The 22,911-nt window shown below is 39.0% G+C and overlaps 3 protein-coding genes across 3 annotated transcripts in view; 1 reads left to right on the top strand and 2 right to left on the bottom strand.

Moving 5' to 3' along the window:
- Nucleotides 1-2,409: 2,409 nt before the first annotated feature.
- Nucleotides 2,410-5,455, bottom strand: LOC121652388 (F-box only protein 6-like). Its single transcript, XM_042005163.1, has 3 exons — nucleotides 5,241-5,455; nucleotides 3,514-3,742; nucleotides 2,410-2,524 (listed from the first exon to the last, which is right to left on the bottom strand). Exons 1-3 carry the CDS (start codon nucleotides 5,337-5,339, stop codon nucleotides 2,508-2,510), a joined length of 345 nt encoding a protein of 114 aa, XP_041861097.1. The 5' UTR covers nucleotides 5,340-5,455; the 3' UTR covers nucleotides 2,410-2,507.
- Nucleotides 5,456-6,022: 567 nt separating this feature from the next.
- Nucleotides 6,023-15,594, bottom strand: dnajc11a (DnaJ (Hsp40) homolog, subfamily C, member 11a). Its single transcript, XM_042005154.1, has 16 exons — nucleotides 15,483-15,594; nucleotides 14,398-14,527; nucleotides 14,167-14,240; nucleotides 12,745-12,846; nucleotides 12,493-12,618; nucleotides 12,268-12,390; nucleotides 12,096-12,169; nucleotides 11,818-12,007; nucleotides 11,614-11,699; nucleotides 10,537-10,653; nucleotides 10,158-10,313; nucleotides 9,983-10,052; nucleotides 9,735-9,792; nucleotides 6,919-7,061; nucleotides 6,650-6,779; nucleotides 6,023-6,448 (listed from the first exon to the last, which is right to left on the bottom strand). Exons 1-16 carry the CDS (start codon nucleotides 15,552-15,554, stop codon nucleotides 6,423-6,425), a joined length of 1,677 nt encoding a protein of 558 aa, XP_041861088.1. The 5' UTR covers nucleotides 15,555-15,594; the 3' UTR covers nucleotides 6,023-6,422.
- A 1,494-nt stretch (nucleotides 15,595-17,088) lies between these two features.
- camta1a (calmodulin binding transcription activator 1a) overlaps nucleotides 17,089-22,911 on the top strand; it is a 295,760-nt gene continuing 289,937 nt past the window's right edge. Inside the window, exons 1-2 of the mRNA XM_042004277.1 lie at nucleotides 17,089-17,181; nucleotides 20,877-20,978. Coding sequence (XP_041860211.1) covers nucleotides 17,157-17,181; nucleotides 20,877-20,978 — 127 coding nt within the window. The 5' untranslated portion in view covers nucleotides 17,089-17,156. The remainder of the gene's footprint in view (nucleotides 17,182-20,876; nucleotides 20,979-22,911) is intronic.

The raw sequence follows: 22,911 nt of genomic DNA, 5'->3' as shown, positions 1-22,911 counted from the left end.
TATTAAATTTGAATGTACTTGCTGCAATTTTGAAAAAAACTCTCCTTGATACTGGACTGGGCTGCAGCTACAATTTTACAGTTACACACATGAAACTACGAAGTGCATTTCATCAGCATTCACTCAAAATGTATGAATGTCACACACTTTGAAGGTTATTAGTGGTATTTATGCCTTACAATGTAACTACAGTGAAACAATCAGAGGATGATGCTTCATTACTTGTTTATTCAGGAGAGTGTCTGCTTCAAGTGGAGGAGTTTAAGCATCTCAAGGTCAGATTTACTGCTCTTTCTTCATTCCAACCATCACCTATGATTATGAGATTTGGGTAGTGACTGAAAGAATATGATTGTGGTAAAAACATCCAAAATGAGTGTCTTTCGGAAGGAGGCAGGGCTCAGCCTAAGGTTAAGGTTAAGGAGCTTGAGTGTTCAGGGAAAGCTTGGAATAGATCTGCTGCTCCTCTGCAGCGAAAGGAGTCAGTTGAGGTGGTAGGATGTCTCCTGGTTGTCTCCCTTTTGTGTCATGTTTCATGATCTTGGTTTATATTCTGGTGTCTGTCATGTTTAGTTTCTGTTTAGATCGTGTTTGGATTTTTGGTTTTGTCATGTTTAGTTCAGTTTGTAGTTTTCCCTCGTTCTCTGTGTTTTCTGTTCCTGGCTCATTAGTTCACCTGGTCTAATTATTCATTCACTTCACCTGTTTCTCATTGCTCCCTCATGTATATATGCCCTTGGTTTTCAGCTGCTCCTGGTCAGATAATTTTATGTTGTATACTCCCTGTCATGTGTGGTTCCTTGCCTTGCATCTTGGCAATAAACCTTTTACCTGCACCACTTCTGCCTCCTGCCTTGACTGCCTGCAATTGGGTCCTCACCTCCGCCACCACACGTGACACTTTTGGAGATTTTTCAAGTATGCCTAGATGGGTTGAGAGACTATGGAAGATCCAGGGCATGCTGGAAGAATCCCTTTTGGCCTGGGAATGCCTTGGGATTCCCCAGATAGAGCTATAGACATTGGGGAGAGGGATGTCTGGGTTTCCCTCGTGAGTAACCTCTGCGACCCAATATAAGCAAAGTAAAATTGATGAATGGAAGGATGGATGCTTAGCCTGTAGAGCTGATTAGTATTAGTACTTACAGGCTATTCGATATAAATATAATTTAATATACAATTTATATAACCGGAATTTAGAAGATTAAATTGCAAACCAAATCGCTATCGCAATATTTGTCAGAGAAAACACAATTAGGATTTATTTTCAAAATCATTTAGACCTAATAATTTAATTAAACTGAAGTGAATCAATCAGGATTTACTTCACCACTCCTGCAGCAGCATAATCAATTTAAGTTACTTTATTTTATTTATTTATTTTAGAAGTGGTCTAATCATGGCAGTTTCTAACACCAGTGGAACATGGCCAGTATGAAGTGCTTCATTACTGTGGTGGTCAGGGGGCTGATGGTGAAGATGTGTACTTTTATCAGAGCTGTAGGGGGTGGAGGGCACAGAGGGTTTCACCCTTCAGACAATGTTCTCAACTTCCTGAACTTCTAAAAATGAAGACAACAGCCTGGAGAGCCCAAACTTTGGGTCTGCAGTTGGAGTGGGCATGATGGAAGAACCAGAGGAACTAATGAAGAACTAATGTTATGGAGTTAATGCGGTGCTCCTCTGATTACTGTAAGTGGGGAAGTCTGGGCTTATAGAAGGTGGTTTATGGTGGAGAACAGCGAATTTCCAGGATTTTTTGGGTGATGTTTGAATAAAACCATGATTATGCCTTGAGTTGGCCTTTTGGTGGTCTGAATATGCTAGTTTGTGAACAGTGAGTCCAGAAACTTTGTATCACTTCTCAAAGGTACAACTACTGAATTAAACAGATCTATTTGTGCGATACGTCTAACATTTTCAGTTTTAATGTTAGATGGAGTATAATAATAATAATAATGATGTGCTTTAAGTATTTAAAAGTAGAACCCTAACCCTATGGATTTTAAGTTTTTGGCATGAGCCATTATATTTTATCTAATAGATGTCATAAGAATGGATCAACATTGTCTGACTGAGGTTGAATGAAAAAAAGGAACCATCTCCATTATTATTACTGAGATTATTAATTAATTCAGAATCCAGATTGTTATGGGCCATGTTTGTATTCACCAATTGAATGAATAAACAAGCTGTCAATGTCTGTGACTTGCATCCTTCTCACCAGTCAGATATTCTGATTGTTGGCTGGAAGTGATCCATGAAAGATGGGTTGTATCCTTCCATCTCCAAATTAATGATCTGTGACTTCACACACATTCTGCAGAAAACAAACATGGCTTTAGCTACGACACAGTAAGAACCTATGAAATACAAGGGGTGCTACATATCTGGTGCAACAATACTCACGTAAAAGATGTCACAAAATTTGTCCGGACTGTCCCGTCTGGATGTTTCCTGTCAGTGGGCACTGCTATCCATCCATCGCCACCATTCCTCAAAATGGCCTAGGCATTCATTCCCTCTGTGGTCGTCAAATAAAATATTCAGTTATATGTGTTTTATTAAGCAGCCGAGGAATAAGTCATTGAAAATTGATTGGGACATAAAAGCACAGAAGAGAAACATTTATAAAATGACCCTCAACATAAACAACTTCAGAAAACGTAAATGGGCCCTCAGAATGAGTTAAAATTAGATCACTATGACAGGAAACAAATAATAAAACAGCACATTATGAGGGTGAAACTTATGCCTCACATTTACAGCTGCATCATGTGGACCCACAACTGCCAATCTTTATTCTACTGTAGAAAACACTAATGCATATCAGTCATCCCGACCATATCTTATCATTGCTGAGTGCTGTGTTTTATACTTTATTCATTTGCAACCCTGATAAAAAATATTAGAATCAACACACTTCAACTCAATCAAAGCCATCTATTTTGAGAGCAAAAATAAAGAAATAAAAAAAAGCAAGTGCAAACATAATAGGAAATTTGAGCTTCTTCTGCACATTTCAATTAATCCATTCAGCATACCCTTGACCTTTGACCTTTTCATGCAGGGCTGTGTCAGCCTGGTTCTTCTTTGTCCGACTGTCCTTCAGCCGTCAATGTAACTTGAGCAGAGCTGTGTTTCAGCTGTTTTCTACCTTGTACAATGATATTAAACACCAGTTTTGAGCTTAAAATCTTTTTACTATTATCTCAAAATTTACAGTTTCTTCTGCTAAGGGTTCAGTAGCAGGTTTCAGCCATTTTCACCCAAATCTTCAGCTTGTGCTGGGCATTATATTTCACTCAGCATAATGCATTTACCGTGCTGTTGTGGAAGAACACCCTTTTTCTAGTGCACATGCTTATTTTTACATGTTAAAAATCACATTGTTAGGATGTTTAATTTTAATTCACATTTTCATATTCACATCATCTAAATGTCAAAATCAGCAACGGGAATGTGGTTAACAGCATGCGGCTGATATGCACTTATTTCTTTCTGCTTTCTCACCGTCTCCTCGAGGATTCTTGATAAGATTTCTTCTCATTTTGCACAAGAAGTAAAACAACCTCCAGTCTTCAGGGATTTTGTAAGAATCACAGAGGAGATATCCTTCCCTTCTACACCGTGTTTTCCAGAAGGACTGAAGGTCAGCTACTTCTTTCCACTGATGGCACACTAACCGGCAAAGACAGACCAACTGATGGGGAGGAAGATTCAGGAAGATCGACTCCAGGATCTTAAAAAAAAAAAAAAAGAAGGTAAATTAGACTTGAATAAATAAGTAAATAAATAGTTTTTGCTCTTTTTAATCAGTACAATTAGGACATAACAGAAGTTGAAACGGTGAACAGGATTTATGCACGTTAAAAAGCTTGGAAATGCTGTGCCTCCACAATAATCAGATTTCTAAAAATGTGTGCATATACATCTCCAGGCAATGTGACTTGTATACTAGATTTCCCTCTGGAAATGGCAAAGCGGTACGCACACTCACATATTCTAGCAGAATGTCTATGTTAATGTCGCAGGTTAAACTGGTCAAACAAATCAGCTTCATGTTAAAAATATTCTATATATCTTAAAGATTATGTAAAGAGAAAAGACCATTTTTCTTTTTGAAGAACTGATCTTGTTAAAAAAATACTTTGAGGTAAATGGACTGCAAATTGGGTTTTGAATTGTTTTTATTGAGAAGCTTGATGTGGCATCAAGATAGAAGCTGGATAACAAAGACAATGCTGCTCATCTAATAAATGTATTTTCCTTACGAAAGTGGTTCCATTTAAAAGAAAAATAAAATAATCTTTCCACTATATAACATTTATGGCTAAACAGCATTGTTACAACAAAGCAATAATCCACCAAACACTACCTTCCATACTTCTTGTGGCCAAGTTTATTTTATGTATGGTATGTGTCTGTTTGTACATGCTTGTAAAAATATGTTTAGGAAATACAATAAATTAGTTTTTGTGCGTTTGTGTACAACTTGTTTTTGTAAAAAGCCAAAAGTTAAAAAACAAAAAAAAAATAGAGAGAAAGAAAGAAGGGTACACAGCCCTTCCTCACTGTTTTGGCTAGCCTCTTTTGTTCTCAGTTTAAGAAACCAAACATTACAAGATGAGTCACGAGCAGGAGCGTAGTGGAAAAACCAGGAAAAACCACAAAAGTTTTTTTTTTTTTTTTTTTTTTTTTTGCTGTCCGAATTTCAGGAACAAAAGTGGGAAAAAATTAGGATTTTTTTTTTATACCAATTTTTCAAAACAACATGGCGTCTGCAGAATAAAGTATAAAAATGACTCGTGCTGACAAAAACAACAGAGATAAGCAGAATAAAAACATAAGGAAACAGACAGGGAAGAATAGCAGCAGTTTTCAGCATCAGGAACCACTGCCTTTTGGGATCATTATGGTCAGAATAATTACTTTCTGTGCAACAGATTTAAAGTAAATCTCGTTAATTTTTTTCTCTCTCGATAAAAAGCTAAAAGAAATTAAAGGTATTTGCCATTTTTTTACGTTTTTAAAAGGGTTTTCTTGAACTTGAACAGAACACCATGGCTGCTTTGTATTAGACGTGACAGGAAGAATCCGATTCAATGGAAACCCTGTTCATTAGTAAAAATGAAACTAGTCTACACGAGTTGGCGAAATCATCAAGTAACGGAGCGTTAAGGCTGAAGTGGCATTCTTGTAGACAAACATCGGGAGCAACGCTTTTCCAGGTCACTTACATCTACACTGTAAAGCGCGGCTGGACTTGCAGGGGGACTCGTTGGAGTCGGACTCCGCCAGTCGGAGCAGAGACTCGGATCCATAGCCTTCCTCTTCATGTCTGGGGTGCCGCTGAGAAATCAAAGTGCTGGAAAAAGGGTTTCCGTATATGTCAAAGCCTCTTAAAACCGTGGCTATGAGTTAGAAGTTAAAGCAAAAGTGAGAGTTAAGTTAAATAAAGAGAAGGGGAAGAAAAAAAAGGAAAAAAAAATCTTTAAATACCTTGTTTAACGTCACTTTCCGTCTGTACATCCCACCACATTTCTAATAGGTTATGTCACGAGGTGGTTCAGGGAGGGGACAAACCAGATAAGAAGAAGAAAATAATAATCTACATGTAATAAAATATACAATATATAGTGATTAAAAAAAATACTGTATTTTGTTACAAATCTAAATCAGTGTTGCCTTAATTATACTAACCATATGGATTTATAGCATTTATCTAAGATAAGTTTTAAACAGCCTCATCTTGTGCAGATATGGACCAACAAAATTAAAGGCTACAGCCTGTAACACATGGTTGAATTATTTTTAACCTTCACTATCCACTCTATTTTCTTACATGATTGCAAGTAAACAACTTCTTGGTCTTAACAGTGCATTTTAACCAACCCGTTGTCACTTGACTAATAATCAAAGAAAGGAATTACAATATCTTTAAACCAATCAATTTTGTTCAACTGCAACAATCTAAATATTCAATATGACAGACATTACAAAAGACATGAGGTCAGGCAACTTGAGAGAAAGATTTTAATAATATGGCAAATAAACAGATGCTTTCATATCTTCAATCAAATAGGCACTGCAGTTTTTTTGTACAATACTGTACATAGACCTCTGTGTATAAATTACATTACCAAAAATAAATGGATACCAAGATCTGATTTAAGATGGTAACCACTGATTTTGGTGTCACATTAGCAGGCCACAACCCTGTCCGTGGACACTGGTTTTATAAAAATCCAGTCTCTGATGGTTTTACTCCAATCTGCATATTTAAATGAATATAAAGACAAACAAGCAAATGTCTGATTTCTGAGTTATGAAGACATAAATCCATGTCGTATCTAAAAACAGAGGTCTCTCCTCCTGTCCAACAGTCGAGAGATGAGTGTTCTTGGTCAGCAGAGGAACCCCTATGTGTCCGTGTCAATCCTGTGCGCTGTATGGGGGAAAAAAAAAAAAAGAAGTCAGAGCATGTACGTGCAGATGGCAGGCAAACTAGATCAGATTATTTGAGAAGACGGTCTCAAAGTGGAGATAAAATATCTGATGACATGCTACACTGAACATGTGCAAAGGCAAGCTGGAGTAATGCTGTGACTCAGTTTCCATGTGCTGCTGTGCTGTCCAGGCCACTTACATTGCTTTGGTATCCTGAGTGGTTCTTTGTCTCCTGACAGGACTTGATGCATGACTCCACGGAACTGATACAGCACCTTCAGGCTCTTCTCCTCCCCCACGCAGGGGTCGTAGAAGCCAGGGAGTCCTGACTGGAAAAACAAATTAAAGCAGCAGCAAAGTGAATCATCACACAGGACATCCGTGGATACAATGATGTTGTAAAAATGTACTTTAGAGCAGAGGTTTTTGAATAAATTGTGTGGGTTTGGCACTGGTCAGAGTTCTTACCTTTGTGGCCTCAGTGAGGATGAGTTTTGAGTCTTTCACCAGACACTGCAGTGGCACAGTCACATCAATGACCTTTGCCCTCTCATGTTTTTTGCTGTTATCTGTGACAAACTTGCCGTACCAGGCGTTGAGGATGATGAGCCCTGAAACAGGAAATAGCTTCATCATAAAACATTAAAACAAAATGATTTCAGAGTGTTGAGAGATTCAAAGAAGATAGATATGACAAGGACAGTTTCTTTTAAATTCCCACACAAATATCTGTTTTTGTCATTTCAGCCCTGTACAGTGCTTATACAGAAACCACTGCATCTATAACACCAGTAAAAAAAACAGACTGAAACTTGTTTAGAAAAATCATTTTGCAAATGTGAAAAAAATAACATCATAATATTGCTGCAGTGGCAGCAACTTTGCGAAGGTAGAACAAGGCCTGTAAGATAATAAAAAAAAAAAAAAAAAAAAAACCCACCCTTGGCCTACAAAGGCTGTCATTAATATACACGTGCAGCCGGCCAAGTGAAAATCTGTCATTACAAACGCACAGTTATTAACTCAAGTCGTAAGGAGCTCTGATAATACTGAAATCAAAGCAAGCTCTGCACTGACAGGTGTCAGAAGCCAATTTTTTTCTTAAGTGCTCCTGTCGAAAATGACACTATCTGCTGAGAGATTTTTGTTCGCCTGCCTATCAAAGGCAAACTAAAAAGAACTAATTCTGTCCACTTGAAAGATGGCAGGAGGGTCAGTATTTCTCGATTATTCATTTTAACCCCTTTAAAAAAAAGTTAGATGTTTTTCTCTAAAAAATCATTCTACTGATGTCCACGAAATAAATCTTCTAATATAACAATGGAGGCACCATCCTCACCTCTGCCTGGTGTATGATTCCCTTTAAACTTAGCTGAACTGCTCAAGAACATTTACACAAGAGCCGTCTGAGCTTGAAGATAATAAACAGAGAACTGCAAAGATATTTTAACTCAAAGAGTACTAGTATTCTCCAAGCTGAGATAGCAATCTTCTACACAGCTCAGGTCTAACCTGCATGCAGCCACGTTGAAGTTGACTGAATTTCAGAGGAATGACACAGATGTCATAGTGAAGTTAAAAAATATCATCACTTTCCAAACTTTTACACTACATGCAGCACCTACAGCAATTTTAAAATGATTGAACCATGTGAAAGAGGAAAAACTCCTGTGACTCTTGAGTTTTGGATCAAGGTGCAGCTTCTACTCTCTGTAAGAGAGATGAGGCTGGACAGCAGGGACGAGGCATTATTGAAAGTGCAACAAAACTCTCAAAAGTGAGAACCCTTCAGGCCCTGACACACCAAGCAAGCAATCAACTCTCAGGACTGTCAGGGACATCGGTGAACATCTACCAGTTTATCTTCAACTGGTTGATGTTTGGCTCTTTTCTTTTTCTCTAGCAGGATTATTGGCATCGTGTCGGACAGATAACCGATTGGCTGATTTGCAAAGTGAATGCATGAATGAGAAGGGAGGAGGCAGTGACAAGAGGAAGCAAACAAATTAACAATCTTTCATCTTCGTCTCTCCAAAACAAGCAACAGTTTTCACGAGAACATAGCAAGAAACATTAATATTTTCATGAGTTCTGATATATTCTATAACTGATCCAAAACCAATTGATTATATTAAATCAGGAGAGACTACTTCTGTCTTCCTGCACTATTTAGACACTCAAAAGGAAACAAAACTTTTGTTTTATTTATTTATAATCCATGTGGTGTCCTGGTTTCCCTTTCGAAATAACAAAATAGCACCCCCTTCTGCACACTTGTAGCTCATATGCGATAGGGAGGCATTGCAAGTGGTGTTTGCAGTAATTTAAGGGCTGTTTTTTTTCACCTAATGCTAGTGATGGGAGGAGACCAGCCGGAGGGGCCTTTTATTATTTCCTTCTCTTGGTTCCGTGTACAAAGGGCCTTAAACAAGACTTAATGCAGGACTATGTAACTTCTGACTTGTTTTGTGGGACAGACACATTTATTCTGTACATTCCTGTAGACATCGTTGCCCAGCAGCATCCCAAGGCTGAGAAGAGGCACTTCACAACTTTTTCTTCAACAATGATGAGTCACTTTACAGCTGTGTTTAGCTTTATGCACTGCATCACATGCTAGCGGCTAGATATCAACACAATCTCCGTTTTGAACACGTGCCATGACTGATTCATCAAAGAAACACAAGAGGAAGAAGTAAGAGAAAGGGACAGAGCAAGAGATAAGACTAGAGTCTACATCAGACTGACTTTTACTGACTGGAGAGCACTCAGAGAAGAGGTAAGATGCAAAACGGATGCTATTTTAGCTGTAATTAGGGGACTCTATGCTGAGAAAATCTACCAAACTTCAGTAGTGTTATCTTAAGTTATGTATTAACTTACTGCATGTCAGCAAGACAACATATGAGGAAACTTTAATAACACAAGAGTTCCAAGTATAATGCTTTTAAGAGCCATGTGTAAGGTTCTGAATTGGTCCAGTAGGTGTCCCTAAAGAGTTAATTAATAGCACCGGAAGGTAGGAGCCACCTATCAGATGACAGGTGTTGCTGTACGGGGGGGGAGCAAATCAAGGTTTTGCCTGCTACTGCTGCTTGTACTCTGTTAGTTTTGTGTTAATTATTGGAATTTAAGATGAAGATGGATCTGTACTCTTTATTATATATTATTGCCAGAGAACTAAAGACTGTTGGAGTGAATAATAAATCTTCAATAAAGTAAGCTGATGAAGTTTGTGCACTTTTTTTCCACCCCTCATCCCTTAGTTATACCACTGATCTTACCCATTCTTGACTCCTCAGCTTCAACAATCCTGTGCATACACTCCGCCATGAGCAAAATCTTTAAAAGATGAGAAAGGCACACAGAAGGAAAGACAGATAAGATTTCACATCCTATAGGTTACTTTTGAATATCACTGATACTTTGCATGTCGTCTCAGCCCTTTGCCAAACTGTTGGTAGGATTTCTTGAGTCACACACAAACATCTGCATGATACCACATTTGCATGCAAGTCTGTCAAATACTCACAGCAGCCTCCGCCTCCTGTTTCTTCCTGGCTACGTTGGAGGCCGAGCCCTCCCTCTGCTTCTCCAAGTCTCTGTTGAATTAAAAGACAAATGGAGAAATAAATTTAACTTATTAAATCTGGCCATGATGATGTATGCAATGCTTCTTCTAATAACATTGCTTATGTGAATCTTACTGTTCCTTCTGGGCCTGCACATAGGGCCGAATGATAAGCCGCTGGATGGCGAGGTAGAAAACCAGTGGTCCAACTGTGGCGTAAAACACAGCACTAGGCAGGAGTTGGTCAGTCAGGTGAATGGGAAAGAAATATGTCTGGCTGGCTCTGTTTAGTCTGCAGACAGAGGGGAGTTTATTAAAGCTACAATTTAAGTTGAAAAGTGAAATCATCTGCTACTCTCTGGACTAGAAAGGAGAGGGAGGTATTCTGGGTTTCTGACAAGTATTTGCACTTTTTTAAAACTGAAGGTCTGAACCACATGGCATCTCCATGTGCCAAATCTTGCGTGTGTAATATTCTAATACAGACACACAGACAAGCATGAGGTTGCGCTTACTTGATCTTTAAGGAGACACCTTGGGGTACTCCCACGCTGACAGTAGCCCCCAGCACACTGTGTCGACTGATCTTCCTCTCAGCACCGTACTCTACCACAGTCCCAAAGAAACCTGACCTGTCAAATAAGACAAAGTCACTACCTCTCTATGTCTTGTTTACTTAAATTTGAACAGTCAGTCTGGTGTAAAAACAAACAAATACATGAGTTATTGTAAAGTCTGACATTACACAAACGTTCTAAACATTCAGGAGAGGACTTTAAAATTTTTTTGAATGAGATATTTGACAATTTTGTAATGTTGAAATGTTATGGCAAACAACTACTTGCTATGCACAGCAATGGTTTGCATAGTTGTGAGTATTTATGGCTCTAATTTCTAACCAGTGTGCTTTGTCTCACAGCTTTAAGAATGTACTTATTTTCTACTCCACATGTTTAACAGGAGTGTTTCATACAAGCCCACATTAAAACACAGATGGGGCACACTTATTTGACTAGTCTGCATAATAGATAGCAGCTTACACCCAGTCCTGCTGTGATGGATGACACCTTCTTCCAGAAAAAAAGCAAAATATTTTTTCCTCAAAAAGTTATCCTTATTAGAACTTGTGATTAACTACAGCCTTTCAGACATTATGTGCCATCCTTTGTTGTTGTGGTAAGTCTGAAGGGTTGTTCTGATGAGCGGTAATTTGAATGTATGGTACCATCGCATTATACTTAACAATGTTGTTTTTAGCTTTGTCAAAGAACAATGTTGTTTTTAGCTTTGTGAAAGAACAATGTTGTTTTTAGCTTTGTGAAAGGAGACAATAGCCATATTTTCTCCAAACAAAAAAAACAAAACAAAGAAAAGCTTTTTTTTTTTTTAATAAAGGCTGGGATATAATCCCCCAAACCAACAACAGTCCCCTGCTAAAGCATATTCAGACCAAGACCAGTTTAAATATTGAGCTGGCTTTCTGGCACTAGAGTACTTCACAAGCTGACCGCACAGGCAGCTTTGAATATAGATCCATTAGTTTGAATTTCTGATTATATTACAATAACCCATATTTCATTCTGACAACATACTTTACTGAGCCCTTAATCTTGGTCTGGTCTTCATCCTGGAACTTGTACTGGTAGCTCATCATCATAAAAGTGTGAGGGATGCCAAGCTGCAGAGACAAAAAAAAAAAAAAAAAAAAAGTAAATGACTATTTTGGCACAACTGTGACAAGCAGCTGTTAATTTAGGGGTGCTGAATTGAGTAAAGTAAAACTGCTGGCTGCTAACCTGCACTGCCATGGTGAAATGGCTGCTCTTAGTGTCCCTCACTATGCTAGTGTTCATAGAAGAATGAATTCCCCAACGCCACTGCAGGTAACCCATGGTGTTCTTGTCCAGGTGACGGGCCAGCACCGTGGTCATCCCAGGACGAACACCTCGTGATGAAAACTGGAGGCCACACTGAGCCGTCACAAAGCTGAGGCAGAACAGAAAAACATCTTTGAATTGTTTGTGTTGTGAAAATTAAGAGTGCCGATTTATGTCTCTTATTTTTTTCTTCATACCATCGAGGCGTCAAGTTGCGAAATATCTTCATACCAAAAAGAGGTCCATGAGTGTCTCCAGCTCCCAATTCCACCTGTATAAACATGACAACACAGGTAGACAGCTGTTTGGTGACAGCAGAAAATGGGTCATTTAAAGTATCATGAAGAAATGAGTGAGAGTGCAGCATACCTCACCCCACCCTTTCGCTGAGGTGACTCTTCTCAGGGCTAAGTTAATGGTGCCACCTCCATTCCCATTGTGAGTTGACAAAGAGCCAGACAAAATGGCTGTGTCTCTTGTAGTAAGAGGTGCCTTTGATAGAACACACAAGACGTACATTAAACAGACATCACTGGCAAAGAACAGTACTTCAAACATTACTTCTAAAAAATAAATACAAAAGCAAACACCTACCTCTATGGATTGTGATATGTGCATCTTATTGATTTCCACATGTGGAACTCCTCCAACCATATCCTCAAAGTCCTCTTCATATCGATCAAAGAGGTCCGTGGCATCAATGCCCACACTAATCGTTCCCTGCACAGTAATCAACGGTAAACACCGTGTTCTTTAATGATGGAACAATACACTCACAGGACACCTACAAGACACCTGCATCCCACTCAGTTCAATGTGAGGCTTGTTATCTTCCTCTCAACGTACCTTTGGGTTGGTCCTTTGTTGAAGCCTTCTCTCCTCCCGCTCCCTCTGAAGCCGCTCATACTCCTCTCGAATTTCTGCAGGACTTCTTTTCCTCTCCACCACCTGGAGGAGGAAGATAAGTTTGGAGTACAAAGTGGGCATACGCATGACACTGGATTATTGCGCTTATATGTCTACTTAATACAGTTCCAGCTATTTGCAGAAGTCTAGAGCCACCCTCAATTTTCTTAAACATTGCCAGAAAAAAGGTGCAGTAATTTACTGAAATGTGCAAAACAAAAAAAAAGGAAAACAATATATAAAAGGCAAAAACAGTTTGTTCTATTCTAACAAGCTTAAAAGTCAATATTTCCTATGATCACTTTTATTCTTCACCCTGTTCTAAACCCTCTTAGACAAGTTTTCTTGTATTTCTTTAAGTAGTCTTCAGGCTAATAGTTCTCCAAGCTCCTCCTTGATGAACTTTTCTCTTTGAATGTTGGCTGCCTTTTGATTAATTCTCTGCCAGGACAATATCACACTGCTTCAATATTGTTGAGGTTCAATCTTTAGGGGGGACTTGTCACCCCATGAGACCTGTTGCCACTGATTTTCAGCCCTTTCCCCCCTCCTTTGCAAGAGAATGGCTTCAAAACTCCACGAAGAACACTTCCAATGGGGCTTTGGAAACATGTGGGATGGTTCAATCTCAAGGGCTAGATGCATCTTTCAGGTCCTGTCCAACTTTTCTTTGTTTCGTTTGCAATTCTCTGAGTTAGGTGCTTTTTGTGTACTAAAATGATTCACATGTCAGTGTTAAATGATCTAAAAACAAGAAAAACACATTTCTCTGAAAGTAATCGAGTACAAGGACCAGATTCAAAGTGAAAAAAATGCCAAAGTCCACATAACTTTAAAAGACCTTCAGACTGGCTGCAAAACTACTGCTCAAGAGCACTTTAGAAGATGGCAACAAAGTGTGTCTGCTTAGAGGCAAGATATCAAGAAATGGTGGTTGGATCAAGACTTCTGCACAGCACTGTAAACCTGTGTAAGCTAAAGCTAAAGACAATCCAAAGACAAATATTTTTCAGAGGGCACATAATGTACATTTCAGTAAACATTTAGATACAATGCTGACCCATCTGATGAAAGTAAGCTAGTATTTCATGAAGTTGATAAAATGTGGATTACTGGACAGGCATTGTTTCGATTTAGTCAAATATGTTTTTGTTAAATGACATTTTGACATACAACACACTTGTAACATTTACAATGAATGACATTTTTTCTTTGTTAAAAATATACGGGGTTACAGTAGTCTGAAAACTGTCAAAGTGAAATCAAGCTAAACAGACACTCTCTCAAGAAGGTGGCAATAGCTCCTAAAAGAATTAATCCTGTCATCTGGGGAATTATCATGACATTCAATGACAGACTTACCTCCCACCCATCAACATCAAGCCCTCGTTTGCCATAGATATCATAGATAGCCCGTGACTGTGGGTCACTAAGCACTGGTAAGAGATAAATAACCATTAATAACATAAACCAACAGTTTGCTTTATTTTCTTGATACTGTAAAGAAGATCAAACCATCTTCATATTCCTGATCAGTTTTCTGTGCAAGTGAAACAGGAATAAAAACCATGATGTGATCAAAGGTGGTCTTACCTTTATAAGCTTCATGTACAAGGTTAAAAAGCTGCTCTGCTTGTCGCTTTAATTCCGGATCTCTGTGTTTGTCTGGGTGGTACAGCATGCACAGTCGCCTGTATGATGCCTTCAGCTCCTCCTGGGTGGCCTGAGACACACCATTGAATTTAAGAAGATAAAAATCTGAGATAACTTTGTCAGTGACAGGAAAAACACAAAGGTTATCACCGTTGGAGTTTAACTTAGTACTAATGAAACGGTTGCTTAAAGTTACATCATAACATTATCATAAGACTGACTTTAGTACAAGATGAGCTTCCTTCATCATTGTAGTCAAGAGTACAATTTCACTTTCATATTATTTGGTCTTTGTTACATCTTCTGAGATCGGCCAGACGGGTCAAGACTCCGTTTGTGTTTACCACATGCCATTTCAATAAGATTTTTTCCCCCGTTTACTTTATAAATAATGTTCATCTTGTTAACAGTAGATCTGTGCTTACTATTCCACTCGAAAACAGAAAAAAAATCAAATAAAAAAAAAAAAACATTAAGCATATGTTGGCACTGTTTAAACACATAACCACATGTCACACCTTACAAAAACAACTAGAAGACCGGCATAATATTCTCTACTGTAAAAACCGAATGACTATAATGTCCCAATCCACGAGAACGAAAGACAAAACGTTACCGTAATCCCATTAACTAGAAGTGTTGAGGGATGGAGCCTTGAACCAAGTTAGAGTAGTAGCACTAGCCACTTAGCACATTTCATTACATCAGTCTGAAAGTGAACTTGGCAGTTTATTAGCATTAGCTTCCACAGTAACACAGAAACACACGACTCGATAGCTTTATTCCACAAAAGACCATTTTTGCTGACAAAACTGTAGTCCCCAAACCTGTGGTGCATCTTGCAAAGTATCCAACCAGAGTGTCACTGCATATAAATCAATGTCGAGGGTCACAAGCTAGCTACCTAGCTAAAGTTCTAACTTGTTATACGAGCAACCACTAAATATCAACCAAAGAGATTTAACGAAATCATTAGTATATGCATCCGCACATATATCTATTCATATCACAACTGCATATTGTACCTCTTTTCGGACATTTAGAAGGGAATAGTAATCATCATTGCAGATCTCATCATCGTCCAAGGCAGACGCCATGTTTACGCCCGGACATCTCTTCTTCGTGTCATTTACGTCACTCAAAGTCTTTCCTGCACACTCTGGCGCCCGCTTGTGTTAGGGCTGAGTAACAACTCCCCAGTAGTTTCCTATATTATTGGGCTATGAACGTAGTTATAGTCAAGTTTCAGTTTTTGTTTATATTTACGAGGTTGTTTTAAAATAAGGGAAAATTTTAAAATGCTATACGAAATGTTTCCAAAGTCAAAAGTAAAATGGCATATTCACCCAACATCAAGAGCACTTTTATTATTATGATTGTGGTTATTATTATTTTCACATGATTTAAATGTTTATCTAGTGTATCTTTTGTATCCCTGAAAAGAATGCCATAATGTAACCGTATCTTCTTTCAGAGAACCATATTAAAAACATTAATATAAATCTTCAAATAATAAAAAAGAAATGCTTATATTAAGAAGCCACTTGTATGTCTTCAGTCTACAGGGATACTGACTACATAATATCCAACTAGAAGCAATTAAGGCGAGGGTGAGAAAATCACTTAAATACATTAACTCCTTTATTACCTTATTATTAGTCTTCGCAGTACCAACAAGCCTGAACTGACGGGCGCGCGAGCTGCAGGCAGCAGGGGAGCTGTTCTTTCAGCACCACCTCAAACTGCACTGTATTTCAGCACTGACGGTCAGCAGCCTGTCTAGGTGCAGTTATGACGCGATTAAACGCGATTTCATTGCCTTTGTCTGCTTTACATGAACTAGTGCTAAGCATGCGTGCTTGCACCAAAATTAGTTGAAAACAATGATAGTCTTCTGAAGTTAAAGAGGATGTGTTGCCTTCACCAGCTTCCCAGCTGAACAAAATGCGTGACACCTGGAAATCCTTGGAATTATTAATAGTTTTCACAATTTGACAGCACTTATTGAACAGAATAGCTACATGTGCCCATAGGACTCACTGGAAAACCCTAACTTACTACTAAATGTGTAAGCAAGAGTAAACAGGAGCAGTAAAATGAATATTAAAAGAATTGTTGTAATGACTCATTAGATTATTGGATTATGAAAACATTACACCTTTCCCTGTAATCAGGTTAGAGAGCCAGGGTTATATGTGATGAATAAAATGATGTGATGAAACATAATGAAAGGTCAAAAAAGGTTAATTTAGCAGGATATTAACTGGGTTTGCATCACAGATGAATGGCAGTGTCTAAAAACTTTGACTCTACAAGAAATAGTTTAATTTATATTTACAATCTAATTAGATTTAATTAAAGCGTTTTTGTTTAGTCACTGTCTTTTTACAAAAGCGTCTTTTCAGACTTGTAGCATCTCTTAGCTGTTTTAAATTTACACTTAGAAGAGAGGAAGAAGAATAAGAAGAAGAAGAAAAAAAAAGAAAAACACGGCTGGTGGTGCCAAGGTGAGGAGAGATGTGTTGTTTTTCATCCCGGAGCCTTTCTGTCAGTCACCGCCTCACAGCCAATGGTAAGTTTGCCTCGGACGGACCGACTCGCCGCTTGCTCCTCCGGTCCCTCCTCGTGCTGTCCTCGCCGTGCACGCGCGTGGTACCCACGGTCGTGAGGAGGAGGAGGATGTTGCGCGTGAAGGGGAAATGGCTGCCGAAAACAAGCCGGAAGGTAAGAGAAATATAATGGGATTAATTTACTTGTATGACCGCGGTGTGATTTTTTAGAACAGTTGCAACTCTGTGTGGAGATGGCACGAGCGCGAGGACAAGTGGAGAAATTTTCGCTGGAAAACGGCTCCGCAGTTTTCCTCCGAAGAGGCAGCTAAAACGTGGAGACATCACTAGCCAGCTAATATTAGCTTGCATTCTAGCCAGCTACTATTCCCAGCGTAGCCCACATTTAAAGCACGCCACGGGGACAAATAGTCCGCGTGGTAAAAGTACTGCGTTTACCGTTAACCGTGCTCCGGTTTCCTGTCAAACGACGAGCGGTTCAAGTTGTTAACAACAAGGCTAAGTTAATGACAACATGTCACTGGCATCGACTAACTTCTTCCCTTATTGCCCAGCTTTAAAAGCGGCTCGGTTCTGTTAGTTTATCAGTCGATACGCTTCTCTTCTTTCACCGCTATTTGAACCTTGTTTTGACGACCGTGAAATAATAATTAAGAAATGTCTAATTTAAATGTGTAAGACTAGTTTTCCCCCTCGTCTTCGACAGGGTCGTTCAGTTCCCCCTTGAAGCGCGAGAATTTTCATTGACATTCAGCGAATTGTGTTTACGAGCCAGAAGTGATGTATTTTTTAAGTGAGAGACTGTTATGTTTTCCAAAAGCCAGTTAATACTACTTGGCCTATATTTGCTCTGAAACAGGGGGTATCAAATCGTTGTAATGCCTGCTCCGCTTGCAATGCCCCATCGCGCTTGAAATGCCATCACACTAGAGGAAACGGGGAGGATGGAGAGCAGGATTTCCAGCAGCCTGCCCATTACACTACTTTACACATAGGACAGAATGGTGACTTTTTTCTCCCTCCTCAGCTCGCTTTAACACGGCTCGCTAACTAAAAATGAAATGCACCAGACTTAATTATTTTCCACATAGTGGTATTCATTGCAGCACATATGCATGAGAGATCTGCTGTCATTCAGACAGCCCATATGGAATTTTTGGGCGAGTAATTAAAACAACGCCTGCACGAAATAAAAGCAAGAGAAGCCATAATACACATTTTCAGCAGGGAATAGTTGTCCAAGCAGCTTTTCATAATTATTGGTATTTGATAGAGTGACTTAATTGCAATGTCAGTTTTACCTTTCACTCATTTGCATATAATAAAAATAGATCTGATTAAATTTTCTCAGAATTTTTAACACCATTAACCTGATCTGTGTGTTTAATAGCATTTTGTTGTTTATGTCTTTTTTGTTATGGCCTGTTTTGGCCAATTTCTAACTTTTTTTAAGGAGCAGCAGTCAGTATAACGATAAGGCATTGATACATCATGCCTATTCTGTTTGCTGTACTTGAGTTTTTTATGTTTATTGATTTGTACTGGTGTTAGAGTGCAAGGAAAGAGTCATCACAGACTTTATACTGACGGCATAATATGAAGAAGATACAGAAAAGGAAAATATATATATTTTTAAAAATATAATAATATTTCTAAATGTTGTTTTTCAAGCAGTTCTTAATGCTTTGTTGCAGGCTTTGAAATTAAAGGTACCTCTGTCAGACTTTGGTGTCAGTCACCTCAAACTCAAAATTATTTTTGCTGTAGACTGACTGTAATGTTTCAAATAGTCTCTGACCATTAAAACACTGGTCTTAGTTGTTTGGATGTCAGTGTGCCAACCACTATAGCGAGTCCCACCAGGGGGTGGTATTGAGCTGAAGAAGCACAATTATATGAGGGCTCTGTTTGGGGCTATGACCAAAAATAAAAAAAGAAGAAAAAAAAGACCTGGATTAGTTATAGTTACAACTTCCTTGTGGTGAACAGTCCTAACATATTCCTCCTCACAGATGAACTTAACACATCAGCTGTAGTTGGGAACCTTAAAGCCTCTCCAACACTCAGAGCTCTCACTGAAAACCCTGACTTGAAAGTCCCATTGCTGAGCCGGTCAAGTTATTTTCAGTGCTCCTGTGAGGCCGGTCAGTGGAAAAAGGAGTAGGAGGAGGGAGGGGGAGTGAAGAGAGAGAGAGAGAGAGAGAGAAAGAGAGAGATTGCTTCATACCTTTATGTAAATGCCATGTCGTCTCATGCAAACCTGGACCTCAAAGCTTTCACATAGAGCTGTCAGGAGTTTTTGCTCCTGCATCCAGCTTTTCTTAGTGCTGGCTTTTTATTAATATAGAAAATAGTTTGTCTCGGTTTTTGCAGGACATGTACCTGTACATGTTGCTGCTGAGACAGCTTAACATTGTTTCCTCAACCTTTTGTCCTTGTGGTGTGTGGGTACTGCTGATGGCTCGTACTTGTTTGGCAGCTCTTATGATGGCCCATAACAAGTGAGGCTTGCATCTTGTGTTAAACCCAGGGGCCATGACCCAGACTTCCTCTGTGGTGTAATGTTTACATTCTGGGATATATCTCACAAGACTAACTGATTGCCCCAGGGCCTCAGGGGTATTTTTTTCCCCTTCACACAAATAAAAAGCTCTGTGCGTGCAATATTTTAGGCACAAGGCCAGGAGGGCAGTTAAAGGACAGGCTTGATATGTCCAGCAATGACACTGCTTTGGATAAACCTACAGCCTGCAGTCTTATAAATCTACTACAACACATGTTCCAGTACAAGAGTCATATGTGAGAAATGAAACACAGATATTTGTGAAGACAAGCCTGAGTTTTTCTTTATTTTTTCGTCTGAGCTTAAATATTTTTACAGTCTGCTGTTTGTGGTTGTAGCACAACTTTATATCATATTTGCATTAATTTAAATCAAATCAATGCAAATCTAGTGATGGAAGGACAGTTAAATGATACATAAAGCCCACACAGGTGCACTTAACTGCATGGATTTAAGGTAGAAAAGGGTAGCCGGAACTTCAGGCAAAACAGAAACAGTCAACATAAGTTGCTCTTTAAAATGTAGTGATGTAAGCCTGTAATCTCCGCAGTGCAGGAAGTCATTCTTCTCTTTTATTTTCAGACTATTACAATTTAAAAAGTTTCTTGATGTTATCATTTCACTCAAAGTTCAGGGTGAAGCGGCAGCAAAACATCAAGTAAGCACGCAGTCAGCCATTAACTTAGAGAAATGCTTGTGCAGCAATGGTGTAAATATTTCTCCGCTGTTTTGAAAAGAGGGATGAATTTAACCTTATAATGTCGGACGACTCGCTCTCCTGCTTTCTTGTTGAATCAGGTGCTACATTTTTTGCTCAGCCTTTTAATTGGATCAGTGAGGTATGGGAGGATGTTACCCAGGTCCAGTCTGTGGTTGCTGAGACGTATCACTCCTGTAATGCCTGAACGTAATAGACCTTTACGGACTGCTTTGCACGGCCTCCACTGATTGATTGTATTGAGTCATTCAGTTTACCACATGAACAATAAGAAGTGTTACTGACCTGTATTAAACTGGGTCACAGCTACACTGACCCTTGTTACTGACTATTTTTCTTGTGGGGATTAAAATATTCAGTAGATGGAGAATTTAATTACCTTTTACAAATTTCCTGATATTGTTATTATTATTATTATTATTACTACAGTTTTTTGTTTCATATGCATTTCAATATATTGTCTAGTGTCTAATGCTATTGCTTGCATGGGGAGTGTGCTTAGCTGTCACAAGCTGGGAAAATGCTTCTTTTCCTCGATTTTCTCTACTTTTCTCTTTGCCTCCTGAAGGACTGAAGAAAGTTCGTAATCCGGATCGAATGTACAGATCAGCAGTGTGTTATGCTGGCCATGGTCCACCTAAGAGTATCAGTGATGACACAGAGACGAACAGTAAGAGTCAGTTATTAATACTGCATTGCTGCTCCAAGACACCACTAGCTGGCCAATCTATTATTCATTCATCAATTCATTTATTTACTTCTTGATTTCATCTGTTTCCTCCATGCCCCCTCCCTCTTTTTTCCTTTCCTCCAACACAACACCTCCTGCGGCTGCTCTGTTGATTGAAGTGTCTGCTTTACAGGATCACGCTGTCAATAGCTGAAGTGTTGTCGTTAACTAAGAGTGATTGTTTCAGGTTGAGGCCAGGGGATCAGGACCTGAGCAGACCCTCAGAGAGAAAGCTTGAGCTTTGAGCCATCAATTATGGGCCTGTACACTCCTCTTTTCTACGCTTTTCTCAAAGCTTCATGTGATGAAGGGGGATCACCTCTACAGTATGACTTTGAAATGTTGCTAAGTTACATAGTCTATGACCAAATATATTCATACATTTCTAAAAAAAAAAAAAAAAAAGGAGAAGAAAAATTAACATTTTATGATATTCAAATGAATTAATATTTGCTTTTGCCTCCCTCTCATTACATTTTATGGTCTATGAGAACTGTGAACCAGGGACAAAGAACAAAGACGAAACAACATCACAGAGGTTTTTATGACATGTAAAATCCAGCTTCTGTGGGAATTGCTTCAGCACACTTGTAATTCTGCACACAAGCACTATTTTCTGTCACGACCGAAACAAATCCGTCAGAAATATAGGCCAAAGTCTTGACTTTATTTGTGGTGATTTTCCCTTCACTCCTCTGTAGCGAATGTGTCTGAATTTTAGCCTCTCTTTTTATCCACTGAAGAAACTATTCCTTGTAAAGCAGATTGTCTCTCTGCAGAAAGAAACCCCTTTACTGTTAATGAATACACCAGTCTCTTCACTGCAGGAAGACTCTGTTGATCTAGACTAGAGAGTACGTAATTAAGTGTGCTCATGTATTGTCATTTCTAAATAGAGAGTCTGAAATCACACTCAGCCCCTTGTTAGACTGCTTACTTCACCAGTGATATCTGCCACTGGAAGAGCTCTGCTGCACCAGATTGTTTGGGTATTTTTAACAGAGAGTGTTCTGAGAGATTTAATAGCAGGGGACTGCTGGTGCAGATCTATGAAACAGGGTTGTGGACTGTAACAGATACATTGTTGATAGACTTTTGTGTTACCCCCTCATGTGTGACAGCTGTGACTGACAATATGTTTTGCCAGTCTTGCTATTTTGCCTCATGTTATTGCGTGGTATTACACTATCCTGTCCCCGTGTCACGCACTCTGTTTAATGCGTTCAGCCTGGAGGTTTTTCTTCCTACCAGGAGGACGCTCTGAATACAGAGGCTCAAACAGGCTAGCAAACCATTGATCTGAGTAATCGTCTGAGTAATTGTGGGAGTAGTTATGATACAGAAAGCAGGGCCTTTTTTGTGTGCATTTGTAAGCAAGAGGGAGAAAGTAGAAAAGAACAAGAGCAGGAGGGAGTAAGAGAGAGAGAGAGAGAGAGAGAGACCTCACCTCTGCTCTCCTTGAGATGGGATTTTTATGGATGGGTGAGCTTGGTGAGGGCTGAGAACACATAAAGAGTCATTTTCAGTTTGTTGCAGGCAGTTAACCATGTGTGCATGTTTGTTGAACTTCCAGTAATAGGCCAAAGCTTTTTATTTATTTTTTTAGATGTTTGACTTTTTGACAGTCTTTCCTGATTATGCTACAATAATATAGCTTTAAAAGAAACCAGAGCCAAAGTGTGTCCCATGGTTGCCACCAAATGTAAACGTTGTAATTGTAAAGAATGAAAGACACCATTCTTAACATGTGGGGTAAATTAGAAGTGGGGTGCTGTGAGATTATCGGGAGTTTCTCCCTGGTATGTTGACTCGTTCTCTTGCCCAATGGAAGAAAAAAACAAACAAAAAGGAAAAAAAAACACCTTTTTCATTT

The sequence above is a fragment of the Melanotaenia boesemani genome, chromosome 13 (assembly GCF_017639745.1).
Source record: "Melanotaenia boesemani isolate fMelBoe1 chromosome 13, fMelBoe1.pri, whole genome shotgun sequence".
Taxonomy (NCBI): domain Eukaryota; kingdom Metazoa; phylum Chordata; class Actinopteri; order Atheriniformes; family Melanotaeniidae; genus Melanotaenia; species Melanotaenia boesemani.
The sequence above is the reverse complement of the archived record's forward strand: the minus strand, read 5'-3'. Positions and strand labels throughout refer to the sequence as shown.

Excerpts from the sequence above, each read along its gene's own strand:
- dnajc11a (XM_042005154.1), bottom strand. The coding sequence starts at position 15,554 with ATGGCGTCTGCCTTGGACGATGATGAGATCTGCAATGATGATTACTAT. Across the intron at positions 12,391-12,492 it reads ACATATCACAATCCATAGAG|GCACCTCTTACTACAAGAGA; the intron begins GTAGGTGTTTGC and ends GTTCTATCAAAG. Across the intron at positions 10,053-10,157 it reads GTGCAGGCCCAGAAGGAACA|AGACTTGGAGAAGCAGAGGG; the intron begins GTAAGATTCACA and ends TTAATTCAACAG.
- LOC121652388 (XM_042005163.1), bottom strand. The coding sequence starts at position 5,339 with ATGAAGAGGAAGGCTATGGATCCGAGTCTCTGCTCCGACTGGCGGAGT. Across the intron at positions 3,743-5,240 it reads CCGCGCTTTACAGTGTAGAT|ATCCTGGAGTCGATCTTCCT; the intron begins GTAAGTGACCTG and ends TTTTTTTTTAAG.